Source organism: Panicum virgatum, chromosome 7N (assembly GCF_016808335.1).
Source record: "Panicum virgatum strain AP13 chromosome 7N, P.virgatum_v5, whole genome shotgun sequence".
Taxonomy (NCBI): Eukaryota; Viridiplantae; Streptophyta; class Magnoliopsida; order Poales; family Poaceae; genus Panicum; species Panicum virgatum.
Window position 1 is genome coordinate 38,677,965 of NC_053151.1, and position 17,596 is coordinate 38,695,560.

The following is a 17,596-nucleotide window of genomic DNA, read 5'->3' on the forward strand; positions in this document are numbered from 1 at the left end:
ACTAAGGATATACTTGGCCCTTTATCTAGACATGCAAGGCTTTTGGCTTGAGGGGTTTGTTTGCCGAAAAGCAATAAAGAGTAGACCCTTAATTTCATATTTTATCTTTCAGGTTCTAGTTCAATTAACCATTCTAGGTGAGCATCTATCCAATCGCATACATGATGAAAAACAATTATCTTTTATCATCCAATCAACCATTTTCATCATCATCATCTTTCACTTCTTACTCTATGCAGCAGAAGGGTTAAGCAGTCCCAAACCGTGAGAAGCGGACGATTCGAATCGAATTTGTTAACCTTGCAAGGCAGACCTAAACACACGTCACGTGGTTACTCACAGAGTCACACGTGCAACATTTCCCCTTTCTTTCCGGGTTGTGGATCAGGGTCACCGTCCTCGACTACAGAGTACGACGACTCTGCACCCGCATGTGCGCGCATGAGAAACGACGTTCAAAGAAGGTGAGGGAGAAGTCCACTCGCCGGTCCAATCAGGTACTTAAGCTTACCGATTACCATATTCTCGGCATGTGTCTAGTACGTTCAAACGTTTAACCACCACTACCACACACTGCGGCCTTATCAAATTTCACTAAACAGACGGGGCATCACAAGTACCACAGCCCCGCCCGTAGGTCTTATAGTTGTAGCAGGTATTAAACAACCAACTCCTATAATTCTCGCGAGTGACAGGAAATCACTCGACTTCTACCGAACAATTAGCTTAGCCAACTAGCGACCTACACATACTAGTGTTCAAGCATAGGTACCTAGGATTATGCAACTAAGGTTCCAGTCAACTCCTGTAAACTTAAATGCACAAATAGATAGGAACAATAATAAGTTGCATAAATTTAAAATAGTAGGACATGCTCCGGGGCTTGCCTGGAAATAACACTAGGTCAGTGTTAGTTAGAGAAAACTCGCTCGGCGAACATCTTCCTTCGGTCGTGCACATCGGGATCCATCCGTCCATCTTCTAGACGTGTCCACCATTCATCGTCTTCCGGCTCGTCTCCGATATCACATCATTCACACAGTTCTTCTATCGTACCTAAATGAAATGCGACAGTGCATATGTATGAATGCACAGTTTCGAGTTGCTCAATAATGTAGATGTTATTATTTTTCCTTCATGATAAAATTGTAGTCCACCTAAGTGAGTTTGGGCATGATACATCTAAATTAATATTTCCTGGGCAGTCATTTATAGAGTAGTTATTTAACACAACTTAGTTCATAAAATCAAAGTGAGGTTTTCATTATATACCAAAACATACAAAAATTATTTCTTCTAACAAAAATAAAGATAACATGCTTTATCCAAAACTATAGTTACCCATAGCTCATGAGGTTGAAATTCTGCTGCAAGTAACAAAACTAAAGTACCGACTTACAATAAAATTTTCAGCTATTTTCATGAAACAGACTAAACATGAACAATAAGTTAAACAACTTCTGCTGGGATAAAGATCTATTTTTACAGAACAAAGTAGGAAGTTATTGATTCTCAAAATTGGCATACATGTTCATCTACTCAGAACCAAGCTCTAAGTAAAACTATGAGATTTTTCTAATGAAGGAAACTATGGTTTTTTTATTTACAAAGTTTATTCATGAATAAAACAAAAGGACTAGTTATACATTACTAAAAATTCCTAAAATTTTTCTATAGCATCTAGAAACTAAATTAAGGCTTCTGTAAAAATTTTAGCTCAGGAAAACTAAAATAGAACCCTGTGGATTTAATTCTATTTAACATAGGCATAAACCAAGAGCTAATGAAACATATAGCTAGGGTTGTCAAAATGTTCTCAAATTTTTACAGTAAGCTACTCATCTAGGGTGTAGCACACTTTCCAAAAATAAACTAAATATCATGGACAGAACTTGAGATACATACAAAGGTATATAAAACTAATATTTAAAATAGAGATAAAACTATTGGTCAAATACAAAAGTGGATGCAACAAAAGTTGTAGGTATTGTTGCAAGGATTCCAAAACATTTGGATTTGTATTTTTATGATTTTTCTACGATTTTCTAGGTATTTTCAAAGTTCGCTGTTTTGAGTTCATGACGTTTTTGCGCTTGGCCCCCTGGACTTCTGTTTCTTCTCAGCGCGGGTCCTTGGTCGGGTGAGGAACAGAGGAGGTAGGGCGCAGATTTTCCCAACGAGGAGAGGCTCCGGCGGTGGGGGCCCCACTGGGGAAAAGCGAGAGGGGCACAAGAGCTACCTTTGGAAGGGCTTGGGGCTCGAGATGGTGGCCTGTGATGGCCTCGCCGCGGAGAGGGGCGGCCGGCGGCGGACTGGTCCGCGGCGGCGGCGTTCCCGGCGGGCCTGGGCGGCGGCGAGCAGGTCGGGGAGCACCAGCGGAGCGTGGGGGAGCTATCTGGGGGGTCGGTTGGGCGCGAGGAAGGCCGGAGGGATGAGCTCCGCGGCGGCCTAGGGAGGGGCGGCGCTAATGGTGTTGGCGGCGGCTCTGGACGCCGTGAGAGGCTCGGCCCGGCGCTCGGAGCAGGGAGAGGAGTAGAGGGGGAGGTAGAGAGCTCGCTTGTGAAGCAAATGGAAGGGACAAGAGAGGGCAGAGGGTGATGCGCGGTCGGCCGACTCGGCACGGCTTCGTCGTGGCGGCTCGGCGTCGAACCTCGGCGTGCGCGCAGGGAGATGGCGCCGCGTGGAGGGGCCGAGATACTTCGGGAGGAACCAGGGACGTGGAAAGGCTGGGGGCGCGACGAGGGCGCGGCACGCGGCCGGCGGCCTCGGCGTTCGGCGTCGACGGCGTCACTGGGAAAACAGAGAAGGAGATGGAGTGAGGGCAAACTCGTAAATAATTCGAAATTCCAAAACTTCATTTTGTAAACTCAATTTTTCTCCATTTTCTTGACCTCAAATGAAAAACTCTTGAATACCAAAGTTGTTCAAAATTTCGAGATCTACAATTTTTGTTTTAGTCACTTTTTCATTTGAACACTGGTTTGAAAGATAAAAATTGAAACTTGAATGCATTTGAAATTATCGTATACGCTTCGAAAATCAACTTTTTGTCCCAGTTTTGTGTAGCAACTCGAAAAACTTTGAACACGAAAGTTGTTCGTATTTTAAAAACCTCTAACTTTGGTTTTGGGCAAAAGTTAGTTTGAGCTATATTTTAGAAATTATTTTCAAAGCATATTTGTTTAAAATTCGCCAGATTGTTTAAAACCTCGAATACTATAGTTCATTTGACCTGTCATTTTATGTGTAAAATTTCATATACACAAAAACACACTTATATTATTTCCCAAAAGAAAAGTTTAACTTGAATTGCTCTTGCTTATTAAGCATGATTATGTGTTTAATATTTCTTGCTTAGTATTTTAAAATCTGGGATGTCACAGCCTACCCCCTTAAAAAGAATCTCGTCCCGAGATTCCGATGAAGGGGTACCTTAAAATTGGCACAAGTGAGGTCTGGTTCTACTAACATTTCCGTTTGTTCAACAATCTCAGTGGGAATCATCAATGTGAGGTACTCAACTGAATAGTTACGCCGGCACATGCATAACATGGAAAATGGTAGGATCAATTTTACTACAACAGGAGGTTTTTCTTTTCTAGGCTTGAGATCTTATTCTCTCGCACAATAAAGTTTTCTCAAGATATTCTTGCCCAATATTACTTTTATTTGAAGAAGTTGGTATTTGAAAGATGCACACTTGTTCAATGCCATGATGCCTTATGGAAATGCATTCGTGCCACGAGACTGATGATTTTCAAAATCCAAAATTTCAAATACCCGAAAAGCCCTACCCGAAATTTTCGGGCTACCCGAATGCTCAGCCATAGCCGCTACCAGTCGTCCAGTCCGGTTGCGGCTGCAGCTGGATGGCCCTGAATCTAGGGGACTAGTCTACGCAGTCTCGCAGATCCATCCAAAGGTACGAGCCCGCCCACCGTTTGCCGCATCTGCCCGCGGTTTACGCACTGACAGTTTCGTGCAGCACTTCACTCGGGCGCCGGACCACGGAATGGAATCAATGGACGGTGGATCCACCGGCCGACCGTTCTTCCATTTCCCTGTGGTCCTTGGCTGCGAATGATCTCAGGAGTTGAAACATCGACACTCTTCAAGAGATTTAGCATATTCGGGGTGCAAATCTGTAAGTCTGTCCCACACTAAGACTGACCTCAGCAGCCTACCTAGCGTTTGTGTAAGTTGTCCACGTCAGCAGCCCAAATCCTCGTCAGCAGGTCAAAAAGACAAGCAAACAATTCTGAAGGCTCCCGCCGGACGGTTCAAATTTGGCCGCAGGCTGCTGGCATGGACAATGTACACAGGCTGCTAGATAAGCTGCTGAGGTCAACCTAACGCAACGCAACACGAGTTTGGGCTCACGCATGATTGACATATATAATAATCAAATGAATCTCGGAAACACGATGTAGATATCTCAAGCCCGTATCCTGTTCGGGTCGCTGGGACCAGCTACGGCAGGCTTATTCAACAGGATTTTGTGAGGGAGAAAATCACTGTAGCTCCAGCCGTTTCATCCTCTCCCACGTTGCACTGTTGACCCAGCCAGCGCTGGCGGATTTCCCACCCATCCGAACAGGCTGAAACAGAATGTGGTTCTTGGCCGTCCATGTCGCACATTTCGGAGCCAACAAAGATCGGGAGAATAAAACCAGGCTAGGGCGGAAAGCAACTCATGCCGCCTTCATCAAACAATAATCGAATGTGATTCCGATATCTACAACCAGGTATATAGAACTGTTTCTGCGTACGGGTCCACTGATCTGAACACAGGCTTTTGAAAGGCAGCCGCTTTCAAGAGATCCGCTGGGCATTTCACCTCTCCACAAATTTATCGATGCATGCGGTCAGTGTGCTCTCACGCACAGCCCCGATCACCGAATCCTTCTTCTCGCCGTTCTTGAATATCATCATGGTGGGGATGCTCCGGACCCCGTACTGGCTTGCTATGTCTGGGCTCTCATCTGTGTTGAGCTTGTAGCATTTCAGCTTCCCCTCGTTGTCCTTCGAGAGCTTGCCAACAACTGGATCTATCATTTTGCATGGCCCGCACCACGAAGCCCAGAACTCAACAAGGACAGGAAGCTCACTTTCCATCACAAGCGATTGCCATGTTGCCCTTGTCACATCTGGGACTACAATTGAACAGTGGACAAGTGAGAACAGACAATTGACACAAGCATAGGTATAATACCAAGAAACAAAAAAAAAATCAACAACAATTGACACAAAGCTACGTATATACCAGGAAAGAAACATCTAGGACAATTGACACAAACATAGGTATAGTACCCCGTGTTCCGCTAGGCGGCGCCTAGACGGCGCCCAGTCGCGCTTACGCGCTGGGCGGAGGGGTCCCGCCTCGCCTATGGGGGTAGGCGGGCGGAGGTCGCTGGTGAGGGAGGAGCAGCCTCAAGCCGGTGGAGGAGGAAGCAGGGGACGGGCCGGCGGAGGTACGAGCGGCGGCGGCGGCGGAGAAGGAGGCAGGGGCATGCGCGGAGAAGGTAGGGCGGCGGCGTCGGGAAGGGAAGGAGGCAGGGGCGGCGGGAAGGGGAAGGAGAGGAGGATAGGGGAGGAGATAAGGTGGGAGGTGGGCTGTTGGGCCGTTGGGCTGCTTTGATGGGCTTATTTTTTTACTCTAAGGCTTAGTGGTCCTCTGTTTTTTTTCTTTTAGAGGTATATATGATGTATATAAGTATGTATATGTACGTATATGGTACCGCCTAGCAAGCCGCCTTGAAACGCCTAGGCTCGATTAATCCCGACTAGGCTCTAGGCTGCGGGTCACCGCCTAGAATCCACCTAGCGCCTAGCGGAACCAGGATAGTACCAACAAAGAAAAATCAACAATTGACACAAACATAGGTATAGTACAAAGTACAAACAAACAAAACTCAATGACAATGTGTGACACATACATAGGTACAGTACTGGTGTTAATGCCAGCTTTTCATTCTTAGCCGACAATACTTCAAATGTTATGCAAAATTGAAAAGGAGTCTGGTGTTAATGTGTTTGCAAAGAAGCACTGGAAATTGTATTCTAAAAATAAAATATTTTGCCCCAAACACATATTCCTCAAATTGATCAATTGACAAACATGCTAAACTAAATATCAGGAATTCGGCCGTTGGCCGAGATCAGATCGGCCGGTAGTTGAGTCCTGGTGCCAACAAGTAACCAATATGTAGTAAGTCTGCCAATCATCTCCAGCTATGTTTTTTCAATCTCAGAACCCTCCATGTAAAGCTTTTGGCTTTCAAGAACCCAGTATGATGCATCTAAACAGTTAGAATATGACTCTATTTTGTGCAAAGCAAGATGCTTATTAAAAACTAAGAAGCAATCGACCTCCTGAGCTTTATTCATGGCTAAGCACTAAACATCGCTGCTTTAATCTTTGCAAATTTCAATGTAGTAAACAACTTTTGTGTCAAATCTTAATAGATCTGTGGGGACAACAGTCACACTAAAGGGAGTGATAGGAAGTGCATTCAATCATCGAAGGACCAAATAGTATGATACATCCTCTTACAATTAAAGGGAGTAGTGTTTCACATGCCGCCATAACAAAAAGATGACAAGATAATAAGGGGCACATGAACCACGTGTGTGTGAGACATACATACAGAAATCAATAAATGTAACTACTATGCAACAATTTGGGACTTATGGCAGCTCAACTTTATGAGGTATATGCTTCCATATGTATAGCGCCCCATGATAAACAGAAAAGGGTGCACAGCAATATTGGATAATGCCATATCAGTTTGATTAAAGAGCACTCCCCATATGCCCTCCCCGCCGCATTCCACGGGAAAAATGTGACACGTGTCGCTCAGCCTTTGATTTGGCTATTTCACAAAAACAACCTCTTATTTCTGAAAATCACAACTAAACCATCTCATACAGACAGTACATTACCCACGTTCATACATTTTCACGTAGGACCTCAAACTAATGTTTATTTCAACACAAAGAAGGAGAAATTCGATAATGCTGCCGTCTTTACAAAAAAAAAACACACACGAAACACTTCTCCAATAACCGCCTCCAGTCTTCTCAAACCCTAACCGCCCCCCCACTCTCCCCCCTAGAGCCTCACCGCCCTCTCCCTCCCTCTCCTACTCCCCGCCTCGAGGGCATAGGCGGATCGAGCGGCCGGCGATCCATGGAGGAGGAGCGGGCGGCTAGCAATCAGTGAGAACAGGAAGCGGAGTAGGCACGAAGGCGAGCAGGTCAGCAAGCATGGAGATGACGAAGGCACGGCGGGCGGAGGTAAAGGAGAGAAGATAATAAACAAATACTGACATGCGGGCCTATATTAATTATAAACTTATACTGTAGAGAGACTATTGGACAAGTACTGATTACTATATCATACTGATATGGTGGTTTCATATTCATCTTATACCGTGTATATAGTTTGTCATTTTTTATTACTTAAGTTACTTGCATTTGATTATTCAAATGTTAGGGCGCGCAAATGTTCCAGCAGGGGCGGAGCTCAATGGAGCCATTGGGGTCGCCGGACTCCCATGAAATTTGCTAAAATCAATAGAAAATCACTGTGTTAGCATTGTTCCTCTACGTGGCCGACCCCATGTTTAATGCATCCAACCCTGGTGGGTTTTTCGTTTGGCTTCGCCCCTGTGTTCTAGTATACTAAAAGCAGGTGATTTATTCACATGCCTAAATCTCTGTTCTAACCTTCGATCGCCTAATTCATCGAAGTAAATGCTCAGGCACTTTCGCGAAAAAAACATTGAGGAGACCGCGCGATCTAAGTTCTAAGAGGCATGACATCCTACTGCCCAATTCCTGGAACAAATGGAAAACAATGCGTAATCACACTACAAGCAGGATCTTACTTCTACACGGCGATGAAACCCACATACACCGATACAGGCGCCACCCGGATGACTAGCTCACCACCTAATTCCACAGCAGATCGAAACACGAACCGCAACAGAGTGGTGACCGGTGAGCCACCGAGCTGGTGCTTAATTCGTTAGATACCTTCGATGGACGTGTCCTGGCCCTGGACGGCGCACGCTACGGACGCGCCGCGGCGGGGGCGCTGTCTGTTCCCAGAGAAGCCGGCAATCGCGCGGAGCGGCGAGGATCTGAAGCTGCTGCCGCTGCTGGAGGAGGACGGCATCGCGCAGACGCGGCGCGCGGGGTAGGCGGGCGCGGAGGCGCGGGCGAGCGGAGGGGAGGCGATGGGGATGGAGACGGCGAGGCCAGCGCCGGCCATGGTGGTGCGGGCGCGTGCGTTGTCGGGTGCGGGCGCCGAGTGCGATGCGGGGGGAGGGATCAGGGCCAGGGGTACCGGCGGGGAACGGGAGGAAAGAGAGGCATGCCATGTGGCCATGTGGGGCAAGCTCCGATCCGGTTCGCGTGTGGTGTGGTGACGCCGCGCGTCTGGGCTGGGCCCGGCGGCTGATGGTGATGGACGACGACGCTGCGGCTGTGCGCGCCCGTGGCTCGGTTTTGGACTTTTTGGCACCGTACACCGCCGGTTTGGCAGTACTGAGCGCCTGAAATGGCAAGTTTTTTGGCTTGGAGCCTTCGAGACGAGAATACGAGATGCGAACGTCGCGAACCCAGTATGGCAGCCAGGACAGAAGTGTGCAAGCAAAACTGTCCGGTGAATGCATTTCAGGCAGTTCCTATTGCAAGCCTGAAACTGTGCTTGCGTCCGATCCATTTTAAAATCCTAACAACAAAAGCTTTAAGAAGGAAATTAGCACCTCAGCGAAAGGCTGTTGGTAGATCTAAGAGATGGTGGATACGTGCAGTCATTTTCTTTCGCGAGACATGTGTGCAGTCATCTGATAAGCTCAAACAATGAAACAAAGCAAGCAAAGTAGCATTTTGCATTGAAGCAAAAAAAATAAAAGAGTGCAAGCGAATTAAGATGTCGAATGCAAAAGCACAAGTCTGATAACACTGCCAGGCCTGATGCTCGCACTGAACGGAATGCGGAACCGCTGTCAGCGGCGATGAATCGATGATATCTGAGAAGAGGGGAAGAAAGGAAGGTGCCGATCTGAAGGAGGGGGCTCATCTGTAAATACTCAACGGTCTGAAGGCAAAACTTCGGATCTGTAATTAATAGTCACGAACTCACGATTCAAATTAAGGGATTATTTGTAAACTATCAGATCGCGATTAATAATCACGATCCAAAGTTGTGGCTTTGATGTAAATTTACAGGGGCTATTTGCAAAATCTCAAGGCTCGCTGACGAGTCCGCACATCCACGGGCGGGTGCCGTGACCGTGACGCATCCTGCGCCGCCGCCCCATCAACAGAGGCCAGAGGGCATTCAGCCGCGAGCCCGCGACGGCTCAGGCAGCAGGACACCCGCGCGCCGCTTCCTCCGGCATCAAGCCGCCGCTTTCAATGTAGAAGCCACCGTCGACTTGCCAACCGGAGGCCACCATGGGCAAGACGAAAACGACGACAAGCAGCAACCACGGGAGGGAAGAAGATGTCTGTTCTTGTGCTTCTTCCAAGTCAAGAATCGAGAGGCCTAGATTAAACGCAGTGTTAGGCTTCGACAGTTCGACGCCATCGGACAGGGGCAGACCTCCGGGGGACATGGTGGATTCAGAAGAAACCCCCGTTGCGCACCACGGACGGTGGCGAGACGATCGGAGTAGCCTTTTCCAAGGATCGATGATCTATCCTCCAGTTGAAATGGGTAGGATCGGGAAGGAGACAAACAAAAGTGAAAGTTTGCTGAGGCTTTCAGCATTCAGAGCGAATGTTGTGTTCTGTTCACTTTTCCTCATTGTGCTTGTGCCAGTGCCCAGTGGAGTCAAGATCGATGAGGCACTTTCAAACTGAAGACTGGAACGTTTATTTTGTATACGAACATCTGCACTGCTTGTCGTCACGAGAACATTGTTTCCGTGTAATTCAGGAGGCACTTTACTTTAACACATAGCCGCAAACAATGTATAATCACAGACAATGATAATTCGATTCAGAATGGTGGGATGGATGCATCTCTTGCAGTTTATACTGCAATATCACTGTGCTTGCACCCTATGATGAATCTTTACAGCATGTTTACTGTACTTGCGTCCACCTCAATGATAAATCTTTACAACATGTTTCTTTACAAGTTTCATCAAATTATTCCAAATTTGAACTCCAGGAGGTCTAAATGTGTAAATCTTTGTCAATGTTCGACGAGCAATTCGAACTCTTCATCACCCACAGTCAGAACGTGGGCACCCAATAACAGTACCCTTTGGCCCTCAGGATTGGCTGCACTCATGTGCTTGCAAGGATCTACGGTAAGCTCCACGTTGGTTGCACTGCTAGCAGTCGTGTGGACCCGCTCAAAACCAACCAACTGTTTTATAGGAAAGCCTGGAACGCTTGATTTCGACCTCGCGAACAGTAGAACAGCATGGCTCCCATCCATGGCACCATGATTCAAAACGGCAATGCGAACTGAGAATATTAGAGCTTCACATGATGCAATATCTTCGGTATTCATAAAGTCTAGCCCATCCCTCCTTATATATGCAGGCTTCCTACGGATAGTGTCCAGAACCGATGAACACGAAACAGTGATCTTCTTTGGAGCCGACAAGATGCTATATGAATATTTGGAGTAACTTAAACCATAACCAAAACCATATACTACATCTCCAGTGTAAAATCGATATGTTCTTCCTGGGTAACCACGTGAAGAATCAGCTCTCATGTTCATATCAGTCATCGGAATAGCTGTGAAGGATTCAGGGTACCAAGTCATAGCCAGCTTTCCTCCTGTCATTATAGCAGATCAGATTAGTCCAACAGCCACCACAACTTTTTCATTGCAAATTTGCAATACATGCGAGTCCTGTTCTCTTTCAGGAAGTTTAAGTTATACTCACCTGGGTTGTACTTTCCAAAAAGAATTTCTGGAAGGACTTGCCCACCGACCTCGCCAGGATATCCGAGCCAAAGGATACTTGCAATTCGTGGATCGTGCTTTGCAAAAGAAACATCAACAGGACCACCACCCAAGAGAACCAATACAAGGGGTTTCTTTGTTACACTAGCAACAGTTTGTATGAGGTTCATCTGCTTGCCTGGAAGGAGAAGGCTGACTCTATCAAAGTCTTCACGCTCTTCTGTCAGGTTCAACCCAGCAACTACAACAACAATATCGGCTGCTTTAGCTGCTTCAATGGCTTCGCCGAACAAATCTGTTGAGTTACATGAAACATCCTTGCATCCAGAAGCAAAGGTTGTTTGTGCAACATAGGCTTGCATGCCTTTAAAGAAGGTTGTAGTATTGCAGGGAACACCTGAATAAAGCGGATCTAATGTTAAAAATGTATTCATGATAGTAAGGTACAGAAATGTTTAATTGATGCAGTGGTTTTAGACCTGTATAGTCACCACCCATTGCGTATGCATCATTTGCAGATGGTCCAATAACAGCAACATGTCTAACTTCGCTTCCCTTCAGCGGCAAAAAACCATTGTCGTTTTTCAAAAGGACAGCACCCTGCCTTACAGCTTCTGCTGCAAGTTCTCTATGTTTTGCCGTGCACACATTACTGGGCCCCAATCGGTTGTCGTTGAGCTTATCAAATATCCCAAGACGCAATTGAACAGAGAATAGATTAAAAAGGGCACGGTCGATATCTTGTTCTTGAATCTTCCCCTTCTCGATTGCTGACTTTGTATGACGAACTAGGAAAGAACCGCAATTGAGATCCATTCCTTCAAAAATAAGAGTAATCATAACACTTCAGAAAAATACTAGTCGATAGATTGAAGACATGAATGGTCAGATGTTCTATGGAATCTGTTTTTACTAGATAGAAAAAATCCGAACAATAATGTTGTCAAGGAATCAATGGAAGCAGAAATGAGAAGCCTCAATATGGAACACGTCTGTAATTACCTTTCAGATATTAGGGGTTACCACAACATGGTTTAAATTAAAACACTAGGGTTGAGCAAGAAATCAAACTTCTAGTCTATAAAGACAAAAGATCTAAAAAAACAAAATAGTCTATAAAGACAAAAAAGTACACAAATAAAATCACATTTGTGTTTGAGGCTACTAACCTGCCCTAAGAACAATTGCTATTGAATCCTCATCTGAAGTAGTGTATGTCTGATTTTCGTGGATAATTGCCACAGCATCACAATCAGATGTAATGTACCTTCAACGAATCAAATGAACACACATAAACAATAATGAAAATGCTGGGATCTGGGGTTGATATAATGAAATTCATTGCCCTTCCTGACATATTTAGGGTCTAAGGCTCAAGACAGACAAATTCAGAGTTAGGGCAAGTTGCATACCCCTTGAAGCCCCATTCATCCCTGGTCTTCTGCAGAAGATCTTTGCGAGCACACATCGGCACATCGTTAACCTGGTTATATGCGCACATCAAGCAGCTGGCACGAGCCTCCTGGATGCAGGTCTTGAAAGGAGGCTGGTACGTGTCCTCCATATCTTGTGCAGTTACCTGCCAGTAGCAGGTTACAATCACAACTACTTTTTTTTTCTCATTACAATCACAACTTGTTACAGATGTTCATAAGAAATATGGTGATTCCATGCCTGTACTTCAACTTTTCGGCTGAACATACAGCTAACCAAACCACATCTCTATCTCTATCTCTATCTCTATCTCTATCTCTATCTCTATCTCTATCTCTTCTCTACTACTAAAAAGATCCTAAGGGTCACTTTTTTTTCGTCATCCGAATATTCGTTCATTCGTCCGTCCCCTCACACCCGCGGCCTTCGTTCGTTCGTCCCCTCCCCCCGCATGCACCTACCCCCGCCCACATCCCCACGTCCCGCGCCCACGTCTCCTCGCCGACCCTCGCCGCCGCATTGCAGCCCTCGCCGACCCTCGCCGCCGCCTCGCAGCCCTCGACGACGGCCCTCGCGCCGCTGTGGGTCCAGCCACCGCGCTCGGCAGTCCTCCCCGGCTCCCTCCCATCCTCGCGCTCGGCTGGTGCCTCCCCTCGCGCTCGACAGTCCTCCCCGGCTCCCTGCCCAACACCCTCCCCGGCTCCCCCATCCTCGCGCTCGGCTGCTGCCTCCGTCGATCCTGGCCTGCACTCCATCGGGACTCCACCTCTCCGTCGCACCGTCCCATCTGCTGACCATGGGTTCGCATCCGCCGCCGATCCCTCGGTAAACAATTTCAGTGTTCTAAAAATCTCTGACTTTAACAGTTGGTTACCAATTTCTCGCCGCCGATCCCTCGGTAAACAATTTCTGTGTTCTAAAAGTCTCTGATTTTAACAGTTGGTGACCAATTTCTGTGTTTCTGATGGTAACAGATTCCCCAAAAGTCTGTGGCCGGAGCCGCACTTGGAGGCCACCTCCTTGCCCTCGCCAAGACCTGTTGGTTTAATTATTTCTAACCTCTACACTGATCTCAAATCCATCCTATACTACTTCCCAATGAGAGTTACATTTCAGCCTCTTACATTTCAAAAGTAATATTTTTCCAAGCTGGTATGTGTTTATTGGCATGGACGATTTACTTTAGTAGCCCCAAAAAAGGCATCCTAAAACAAGGTTGTGCTCTCCTCCTGCAGTGAAGCCAAAAGAAAGTAGATGTGCTATTATTCTTCACTCTTCATTTCAATGCTGTTAACAACTGGTACAAGTAATCCTCATGGGATCTGTCCAGTAATTGTGCAGCTGCCCTCTCTCCTCTTCCCACTTCTTTGCTAATTTTTGCTAAGTGTGACCAATTCTGTTCGTCAGTTATCTGCATTGTTTTATTTGGTTTGCTATTGCCAACAATTAACAAGTAGTATTTGTTCATTACTTGAGTTCATGCTTTGCACCGCTTGAAATTGGTATTGGAACTGCAGTTAGAGTTTTATATCATTCCTGTAACTGAAGTGTATAAACTGCCACAATAAAGTTGTGACATCCAGGTGCCTAAAAGTTTGTACATAAGTATATTTCTCATCTGTGCATAATTTTTACCATTCCGGGATGCCAATGTATTCAGAAATGAAGCTAGCTTTATTTGTCTACATACCTCTGGAACCCCAAAATAAAGGTAAGAAAGCATATTTGTCCTTCACCTTTTTCTTCTTTAGCAAACCATACCTTTGTTTGGGTACGCATCTGCTTTTAACTTAGTGCCTATGGAACGAATTAATGTTGTATGTGACACCTTTTTGGGCCCATATGATGCAGAATGAACTGAACATCGAGCAGAGGTAAGGTTACTGTGCTTCAGATTTGATAGAATCGTATATATTATCTATCTGCATGTCCATGGTCTGGGTATATGTTCAGTCCTTCTATTCTATTGGTAACAGGTGTTCTTTATTTTTAGTGTGGCAACTGAGCTTCAGAACTTTCAGTGTCAAAACAGAGATTCAGGCTAAGGTACAGGACACCAAGACAAATATTAAGAAAGAAAGGTGGAGTAAAATCCATATCACTAGCTGCTCAATAAGTTTACCTATAGAACATGTTTCTTATTATTCATTAAAATATAAATATAAAGCTTATTTAAAGATTTGAAAAATTCTAATGCAGTGTCAGGTCATATTGGGGTGCAAACTTAGGCTTTTGTCATTGTTCGTAGCTTGGAGAATGCAAAACGAGATGAATGTATCCCACGACAAATTAGACAAGTTTGGATTGTAGTTCGTTTTCTAGGGACTATGCCATCAACATGATTCCTTTTTGTTAAGCATTTTCCTTAGCTGCATTTTTGTTCTGTTCATGTATCGTCATCTGATTACTCATAAATTGCAGAGGCTTTATGAGGATTTTCACAAAGAAGCACCTGCTGATCTACTAGCCCATCTAGGAAGTTTGGATGCCTATTCTAATCAGTTTAGAACATATATGCTAAAACCTGTATTCACTTGTATAGTCCATGCTTCCAAAGTAGCTACAATCATGATGCTAGATTGGAACTCTGTTATGTCACTAGAGGAAATAACTACATGCTAGAGTGTGAAATTGGTTCACCAAGTTATTGTTTATATTTGTGCAAATTAGAAAATTGGCAACTGCATGACATTGCTTTATTGTTTTTTCCCATCACCAATCAAGTGAGCAATTAATTTCTTATACAGTTTCCAGGCCGTCTCTGGGAATATGGATATTGCTCCATTCAAGCTGGACACTAATGAGCTAATAGCCGATTATGACAAGGTAAATTTTGTCAGAAATTTTGTGTGTACATGCTAACTTGGATGAGTTACATTGTTGTGTTCCTGACTGGTAGGAGAACAACACGGCATTGGCTGACTTCAAGCGAGTTTGGAAGGCAAAGAAATTTTCTTATCTCTATGAAGGCAGACCTAAGACAAACTCCGATTTCTTCATGTAGTCCCTCTTTCTGCATTGTATTGGTAGGTGTTGGCTTCCTGGAAAAGCAAATTTCTGAACTGAACTCACAATTGCTAATGAACCTTCTTTTTCTGCCACTTCTGAACTATTTTTTATTTAATTGTGCACCAGGTCATTTGACTTCTCCAAGTTCTCTACACTGAAGATTGCCTAGGCTTTACTGCCTTTACTGTCATTGTGAGTGTCAGCCATACAAGCCACAGTTCAAGATCTACTTGTCCAGTCATGTGCTTTTTTATCTTGCTACGTGCTTGCTGTGGAGTTGTGTATCTGATCGATGCAATTGAGATGGAGTTGGGCACGTCATGTTGAAATACTGATCATGTAAGTTTATCTAAATGATTGTCGTAAATATGTTAGGTCCTTTGTGTTCTTACGTATTTTGCGTGTGCAAATTGGTTGGAACAGTAGTTCTGTATCGATACTGTTACTTTGTTAGAGATTATGCCTCCAGAACAATGGCAAGATTTTCATGGTCAAATCCCAACTTGTCTTCACAGTACTATGTCGAAATTGGACTGTATATTTATAAAATGGTTTAAGCAAGCTTGGAACACTTGTACTCTCTATGAATAGTATTTTTGGGAGTATGAAATTTTTTTAGCTCCCGTAGCAACGCACGGGCATACACCTAGTGAAGAGAAATATTTTGACCGGAAATTAAAATCTCAGCCCAGTTTTTCATGAACATCTCAAAATGCTCCCTGGAGCAGGACATGTCAGTGTTTCTCTATGCGTTGACTAATACATGTCCCTGGAGCAATAAGATTATATAAGTTCAGGGAAATGATAAGGGGCTGAATGTCTTCACCTTGGCATTGAAGGTGTACCTCGAGAAGCCCTTCCACTTCTCCATGTCATACGCTGTATAGTGCTTGCAGCAGGCCGAGAGCCTAATCCTGCCTTCCTCCCCGTAGTCCCCCTGGAACCCCTTGACGTACTCGAGGGAGTACGCGGCGGCGACGGCGGGGTCCTCCCCGGACGTCTCCTGGCCGCGGCCCCAGCGCGGGTCGCGGAAGATGTTGATGTTGGGCGCCCAGTATGTGAGCCCTGCCTGGCCGGTGCTGTGCATGCCGAGGGCCTCCGTGGCAACGGCCCCGGCCACGGCGCGCCACAGCGAGCGGTTGAAGGCGGCGGTGGAGAGGATGACCTGCGGGAAGGCGGTGGCGGCGCGGACGGGGCCCGAGGAGAAGTTGACCCCGGGCCCGTTGTCGGCGAGCCCGTGGAGGGACTCGGACCACCACTGGTAGGGCGGGACGCCGAGGCGCGGGACCCCGCCCGCCGTGTTGGACAGCTGCGCGATCTTCTCGTCGAGGGTGAGGAGCGAGACGAGCGCGCGCGCGCGGGCCGGGATGGAGAGCGAGGCGTCGCAGAACGGGTAGGCGCTCGCCGAGTCCGCCGACGCGCACGGGCGCGCGTTCGGCGCCGCCGCCGCCGCTGCGGCGCCGGCGAGGGCGAGGAGGCAGAGGAGGGCGTAAAGCATCGCGGGGTCTAGCCGTTAGGTGGAACTGGGGCCTGGGGGATGATTCGATCGAAGAAATTTGGCTCTGCCCTCGAGTGTCGAGTGGCTTGCGGTTTAAGCGCCCCTGCCCACTGAGCTGCAGTGCTGTCACGGGACGGCGTCGAGACCTCCAGACTGAGCGGATACTCGCATGTGAGGCCGGCCGACGGCGTCGTGGAGTGGAGGGGATCGGAAAGCAGAGCTGGCTAGCTGCCCAGTTGTATCTTGTATGAATAGGATGAGTTGCAGTTGCTTGCTAGCTCGGCCTATGCTTCATTTTTGGATAGGCATGGCCACGTCAAGTCATGCTTCAGATTATCAAAGGAAATAAGGAGTCGTGTATGGACCCGCCGCAAAATACTCCGTATGTAGCTGCTCCGTTCGTCGTTGCTATGTGAGGTACCGGAAATTGATTGGTACACATCACACAGCTGCGATGAACTTATCCTGATTTTCCATTGCGCATTTGCCCCATCCTCAGTTGTCTTTAGTGGACGTATATGTAGCGTATTAGTTTTATTTCTAAAATTTATATGCATCTCGGAGGGAATTTCGGGCTGACAGATAAACACATAAAGCTACTTTTCATCTAGCCGAATGGACATAATATAATTTGTCTATATTATGTCCGAAATTCCCTCAAGATACATACTGTATATGTTTCAGAAATAAAATTAATACATTTCATATGAGCCCAC

The 17,596-nt window shown here is 46.1% G+C and overlaps 3 protein-coding genes across 6 annotated transcripts; 1 reads left to right on the plus strand and 2 right to left on the minus strand.

Moving 5' to 3' along the window:
* Positions 1–4,660: 4,660 nt before the first annotated feature.
* On the minus strand, positions 4,661–8,355 carry LOC120683046 (thioredoxin M2, chloroplastic-like). The gene is made up of 2 exons (XM_039965058.1): positions 8,038–8,355; positions 4,661–5,153 (listed from the first exon to the last, which is right to left on the minus strand). Exons 1-2 carry the CDS (start codon positions 8,273–8,275, stop codon positions 4,834–4,836), a joined length of 558 nt encoding a protein of 185 aa, XP_039820992.1. The 5' UTR covers positions 8,276–8,355; the 3' UTR covers positions 4,661–4,833.
* A 1,630-nt stretch (positions 8,356–9,985) lies between these two features.
* LOC120683653 (probable beta-D-xylosidase 6) lies at positions 9,986–17,073 on the minus strand. Its single transcript, XM_039965744.1, has 6 exons — positions 16,209–17,073; positions 12,352–12,518; positions 12,109–12,206; positions 11,419–11,757; positions 10,920–11,336; positions 9,986–10,809 (listed from the first exon to the last, which is right to left on the minus strand). The coding sequence occupies exons 1-6, from the start codon at positions 16,878–16,880 to the stop codon at positions 10,211–10,213; spliced, it is 2,292 nt and encodes a 763-aa protein (XP_039821678.1). The 5' UTR covers positions 16,881–17,073; the 3' UTR covers positions 9,986–10,210.
* On the plus strand, positions 12,875–15,878 carry LOC120683655. 4 transcript variants are annotated; one of them, XR_005678869.1, is made up of 5 exons: positions 12,909–13,198; positions 13,348–14,454; positions 15,121–15,199; positions 15,273–15,399; positions 15,509–15,878. XR_005678869.1 is itself a non-coding variant. In XM_039965746.1 (4 exons), exons 1-4 carry the CDS (start codon positions 14,186–14,188, stop codon positions 15,375–15,377), a joined length of 351 nt encoding a protein of 116 aa, XP_039821680.1. In that variant the 5' UTR covers positions 12,875–14,185; the 3' UTR covers positions 15,378–15,878. The 4 variants fall into 4 exon arrangements, 1 of the variants encoding a protein (XP_039821680.1); XM_039965746.1 differs by having other exon boundaries at positions 12,875–14,247; positions 14,350–14,454; positions 15,273–15,878; XR_005678870.1 differs by having other exon boundaries at positions 12,877–14,247; positions 14,350–15,199.
* Positions 17,074–17,596: the final 523 nt, after the last annotated feature.